The 5,767-nt window shown below is 39.8% G+C and overlaps 1 protein-coding gene across 1 annotated transcript; it reads right to left on the bottom strand.

Moving 5' to 3' along the window:
• Nucleotides 1-1,313: 1,313 nt before the first annotated feature.
• On the bottom strand, nt 1,314-5,506 carry LOC123145016 (quinone oxidoreductase-like protein 2 homolog). The gene is made up of 6 exons (XM_044564307.1): nt 5,088-5,506; nt 4,687-4,795; nt 3,374-3,465; nt 2,976-3,234; nt 2,325-2,468; nt 1,314-1,684 (listed from the first exon to the last, which is right to left on the bottom strand). The coding sequence occupies exons 1-6, from the start codon at nt 5,432-5,434 to the stop codon at nt 1,595-1,597; spliced, it is 1,041 nt and encodes a 346-aa protein (XP_044420242.1). The 5' UTR covers nt 5,435-5,506; the 3' UTR covers nt 1,314-1,594.
• Nucleotides 5,507-5,767: the final 261 nt, after the last annotated feature.

Raw genomic sequence — 5,767 nt, 5'->3', positions numbered from 1 at the left:
TTTTGCAATGACACAGTACTTCAATAGATTGATCCCTTATGCATTTTTCAAATACTAAAAACACATATTTGTAAAAGATATTTTGCACAGTTCATGCATGTTACTCCCTCCGTTTTCAAATATAAGTCTTTTTAGAGATTTCAACAAGTGACTACATTCAAAGCAAAATGAGTGAATATACACTCTAAAATATGTCTACATACATCCATATGTTGTAGTCTATTTGAAATGTCTAAAAAGACTTATATTTAGGAACGGAGGGAGTAGAACTTTGCACAGTTAAAATGCATATTTGTAAGAGATATTTTTGTAAACTTCATGCATGTTAGAGTTTTGAACAGTTTTTTAGAACACGGTATAAATGCAGATGCTCAAATATATGCACATACACTCATCCCATAAATGCACACGCAGACCCTATTCTTATGAGCATCTTCGAGAGACTGAGCCGGCATATTATCTTGAGATTGACGAAGTCACCACAGACGCCTCGTAGTCCTCCTCCCACTAAACGCGCATCACCGGAAATCCTACACGCCGCTAATTCAGCAAAATAGAAATGAAAGAAATAAACAAAACAAAAGTTCAAAACATTTTTGTGACATAGTCTAGCATAATACACATGTTTAAAATTTCAGGACAAAATGAGTTATGCCGTTCAAAAGAATTACACCTACGGAAGTCATGAACAGTACTTTCTCGTCTAGGTGTATAAGTGACCTTACGAAAACCAAATAATCTCAAAACACTTAGACACGATACGTTAACTCTCACCTCATTTCTTGTTTCTTGACATAAATAAAAGAATTAACCAATAAGATATGTGGGAATGTATGCTTTTAATGACTTGAGACTATCAAACACGATATGCAGTGTTCAGTTCATTGCATGCAATGCTATTAATTAGCAAATAAACATTATGTTCTCTCATTTTTACCTTTACCTTGGTCGTGGTGCACAACTTAAGATGACTTATGCACCTAGACAAAGGGAGTAGTGCTTACATAGTATTGATTCTGTCGTATTTGCTTGGAATACAACATAAATCATTTTGTCCCGAAAAACTTTAAACATGAGTATTCTGCCAGACCATGTATGTTGCCAAAACGTTTCAAAAATATTTGACTTATTTTATTTTTATTTTCAATTTGGGTGCACTCCCAGGTTCATGCTCGCGTAGCTAGTACTCCCTCGATAAACTAATATAAGAGCATTCACTAAGGGAGCATTCACTAAGTAGTGATCTAAATGCTCTTATATTAGTTTACGGAGGGAGTACTGTATCTCGGTAGTCTATCATGCTGTTATTAATATAAGAGAATTTGCGGAAACTTTACATAGCACCCAAAGCTTTTATTCACCCAGAGGATTATTCAGCCACCCTCCTGTATGAAATTTATGTTAGCCTGGCATACTTATACAACAATCCGACGGCTTTCAGCACACAACTTATACAGCAATCTCAGACTGCAACAGCTGAAAAGAATTGGACAACTGATTCTACACACAGCTAACTCTGGGGCAGTTTCTCAGAATCAGATTCTCCAAATCGGCAGCTAAAAAGAACTAGCCGATAAACCAAGGAACTCATCCATCAGAGTCTTGATTTTGCTGAGGAGCCCATAACGATCATCACTTTACCGACCGCTTTCCTATCTCTCAAGTCAGCAAAAGCGAGATGGGCCTGTAAAATTTTCAAAAATTATACGGGTAAATCTCCACATATGGGAAGATGGTACACGCAATCTTGGATTCGATCCAAGAACTGTTTAAGAGCTTCAACATATGAGTATAACTACTACATTAATGATGTCAGCCTACATATTTCATCCACACTAGCAATAGAGCATGACCACCGACCACCTACATTTCTGGTAAGGATGGCCTGATATACATTTACCAGAAATAAAGCGATGAAAACCACAACGTTAGGTCAAATTATGCTGGTAGAAATTTTCATGTTAGAAACAAAACACTAATGTTGACGCATAGACACGGAGAAGTGGTGTTCTCTTAGATAGTATTCTCCAGCAGCCTAGCAATACTCACAAACACAAACAGAAAATACTATGAATTGGTAAGCACCAAAATTATACCAATGTAATGAATATAGATAGGCGACATGGCAGTCAAATGGTGTAAACAATGCAATTACAATTTACCCAACCATAGTTCACAAAACGTCCTTAGACACCATAAAATTCTGACATGAGGATATGTTAAGGTATGCAGAGGCAAGCACCACAGGTAGTTCATGTAATACATGACTAAACGGGAAATACCAGCCTGCTGCAACGATTGTGATGTTTATTAATGTCGCTTACCTCAGCGAGCCTGTAGGTGTGTGAAAGTTTAACTGTTATCAAACCCTTTGAAAGCCATGACAGGAGTTCGTTAAGTGAGTCAATGAGTACTGCTGGCCGGTGAGTTAAGTAGCTTCCCCAGTACAGACCATGAATTGTCCAGTTCTGAAACATCACACCACAATTAGCTAGTAGAAAGCAGTTCTATCACTATTCAGTATCCTTACTACGTAAGCTCCTTTCTAGTGTTGTAACGTCTAAATATACTGAATTCCAAATATTGCCATCTTATAATCTAGTGTTATCAACTAACTTACTGAAATAAATACAACTTCACATTGACTGATCGTATTGCAATATCTTGCATGTATGATTTTGATATGAACTTATAGGATTGCATCCATGGTACTGACTGATGGATTCTCAAATTATTTTCAATATGATGTTGCAGGAATCAACAGACCTGAGTGGTGTGTCTCTTCTTTAGCAAGCTAAAGTTTGTCATGGCGAATGCCTATTCTAGGTATATGTAGTAGGCTCTTCTGATTCTAGCAATGCAGTAAAAAGACCAATACACAGAGCAGTTAAGATAAATACTGAAAGCCAACATTGAGTCAATTCCACATATAAAGCAGAAGACCTTAACCTTCATGTCTCAATACACCAGTATACCTTAATAAGTGCAATGTTGGCTCGAATAACTGGAACATCCCCACTAGCAAATCCAATGAGCAGAATATGTGCACCCCAATTGAGAAGTTTCAAGCTATCTTGAGTAAGCTTGCCACCAACAGGGTCATATAAAACATCGACACCTTTGAGACCACTAGCCTTTAAAAAGGACTTGGCACTCTCAATAGCATTCTCCTTGCTTGAGTCAATCACATGATCGGCTCCTATTGACTTGAGATACTGCAATTTCTCAACTCCCCTGAACTCAATACGAATAATATTTATGGACCGGAAAAAATAGTCAAATATGAAGTAACATAACAACAACCTATGTTGACCCAGAATACATAACAAGGATCCAAGAATTTAATTTGTTGTGCTAAACAGCTAATAATCACCTGGCAACTGCAATGACAATAGCACCGCAAACTTTTCCTATCTGTACAGCTGATACCCCAACACCGCCGGCAGCACCAAGTACAAGTAGCACCTGAGATTACAACTTAGATTAGTGTGAATCACCAAAGCCTAGGGGTACAACAGATAAATGCATAACACATACTGTACTTATTTTTTTTATTTGTTGGGGTATATACATGCTTAATATATAATTTTCCCCTAAATATTAAGAGAACCTGCATATACAATTAACATCCTTCACTGCAGGCCTTTATATATGTGCATACTAACAGTAGGCAATATAGTAGTTCCATCAACTAGAATGCAGAATCCCCCCGCAAATAATAATAATAATAATATCTCCTACCACCGTGCAACTTCCCTTCTCCCCTTGCCATCACAATACGAGACAATGCAACGTAACCATGTACAGTTATGATCTGGTTGATGAATGTATGATTGAACTTTCAGAAGTGTATCTAGTTGCTGAATCTATTTTTGCCCACTGGAATGCTGCAATCCTAGAGTTGCTATGTTTGTGTTACAACCAGAGGCAGTATGGTATGTTTGCTTCCATACTACACTGTTTGTGTTTTGGGAACAGACCTGCTATCTAACAGCTTTCATGAATCATTAATTAGAGCAGATCCCTAGTTAAGTGGATCCTTGAAGAGTCAAGAGCATGGAGCTGCAAAATGAGGATTCGGAGCCTATACGGAATAGTCCCTAAATAAACGTGTGAGCAAAATTGATCTTTTGCATAGGCCATCAGAGATATTACTGTTTATCCCATAACATAGTCTGTACAAAGTGATACCAAAAATACAAAGTCATTTGAAGAGAACACATCACCCCATTTACACCAATTTGAGGCTTAAAAGTGACCAATCATGGAAGTTGAAAACTTTCAAATGGAACTTTAAAAACTTAAGGCTTAAAGGGAACGACTTCCAAAGTTGAAGACCAAGAAATGACGTTGGCCTCTTACAACGGCTAGGATTAGGACTAACGTACGAGCAGAATCTGGGAGTCCACACATCGCAACTTCCTAGGAATTGGAGTGTTACCCGACTCAATTCATATTCAGATGCACCAATGTTTATAATTCGTGATCCGAGTAGAATTTGAACCAATGTGAATGCATGGTTAAAATTTAATTCAGTACATCTTCAAATAAATGACCAATTAAGAATGCCACATAAAATAATGTGCAGTGCATATCATATACATATAGAATTACATATAAAAAATGTTCGATAGATATCAGATAGAATGACACATAAATAATGTCAGAAGCAAATGGGGAGCCCACCTGACCAGCCTTTAGTTGAGCTCTGTGGGCAAGGGCCAAATGTGATGTACCAAATGCAACAGGTAATGCTCCAGCAGCGACGAGGTCACATCGATCAGGGACTGCGTATCTGGAACACCATAAAATGGTACCGACTTAACAGTAAAACTCACCACAATAACTAGAAGGTTTTGCTATTTTAAAGTTGCCTCGTTTTAAGCTGATTTTTCCATAGATTGTAATACATTTGGTCCTTTGCTAAGTCTATGCTATCTGATTCGCACCAAATGCTAACGCACTAAACCAAAATACTTCGAGCGTCCATCTAAGAAGAAAATATCTGTGTAGATCAAACAACCGGAAGCTAACACAGAGTAACTAGCTACAGAAATTGCCAACCAGGAGAGGGAGAACAAACTCACAGTGCCTTCTCGTCGGCGACGACAAACTCGGCGAAGGACCCGACGCTAGCGAGGGAGCAGACGCGGTCGCCGGGGCGGAATCTGCGCACGCCGGGGCCGACGGCGTCGACGACGCCGGCGTAGTCGGACCCCGGGACGTAGGGCAGCAGGGGGCGCTCCTGGTACTTGCCCTGCACTTGCAGGAACGTCGCGAAATTGAGGCTGGTTGCCGCCACGCGCACCCGCACGGAGGTCGGCGAGGACAGCTCCGGAATTGGTCGGTCACCCGAGACCGCCGCAAACGGCGAGTCCTCGCCGCCGGGCGGCAGCGTGGGATCGCCGAGCTTCCGCACCACGAGCGCCTCCATTTCTTAGGTTGGGGTTTGGACTATGGAGGAGGTTCGGATTTGGACGGAGCTTCCGCACCAGCAACCGCCCTGCCTACTACAGCGTTTTTTTTAAACAACATCGCTACTTTAGTTATCTAAACATTCTTATATTCCTTTATGAAGGGAGTATTTCATTAGACAATATGTTTACAGAGATTACACATATGATCATCATAAAAGACAAACATACTTGTCAAGCAACTTTGCACAAAAAATTCCGCAAGAAGTAAAATTACTATTTCACCCTTGAAAAAACTTGTGCCTCGCCCGAACATAGTCCATAAACGTCCCCCACCGCCACCATGACAACGC

This window comes from Triticum aestivum, chromosome 6D, assembly GCF_018294505.1.
Source record: "Triticum aestivum cultivar Chinese Spring chromosome 6D, IWGSC CS RefSeq v2.1, whole genome shotgun sequence".
Classification (NCBI taxonomy): domain Eukaryota; kingdom Viridiplantae; phylum Streptophyta; class Magnoliopsida; order Poales; family Poaceae; genus Triticum; species Triticum aestivum.
The sequence above is the reverse complement of the archived record's forward strand: the minus strand, read 5'-3'. Positions and strand labels throughout refer to the sequence as shown.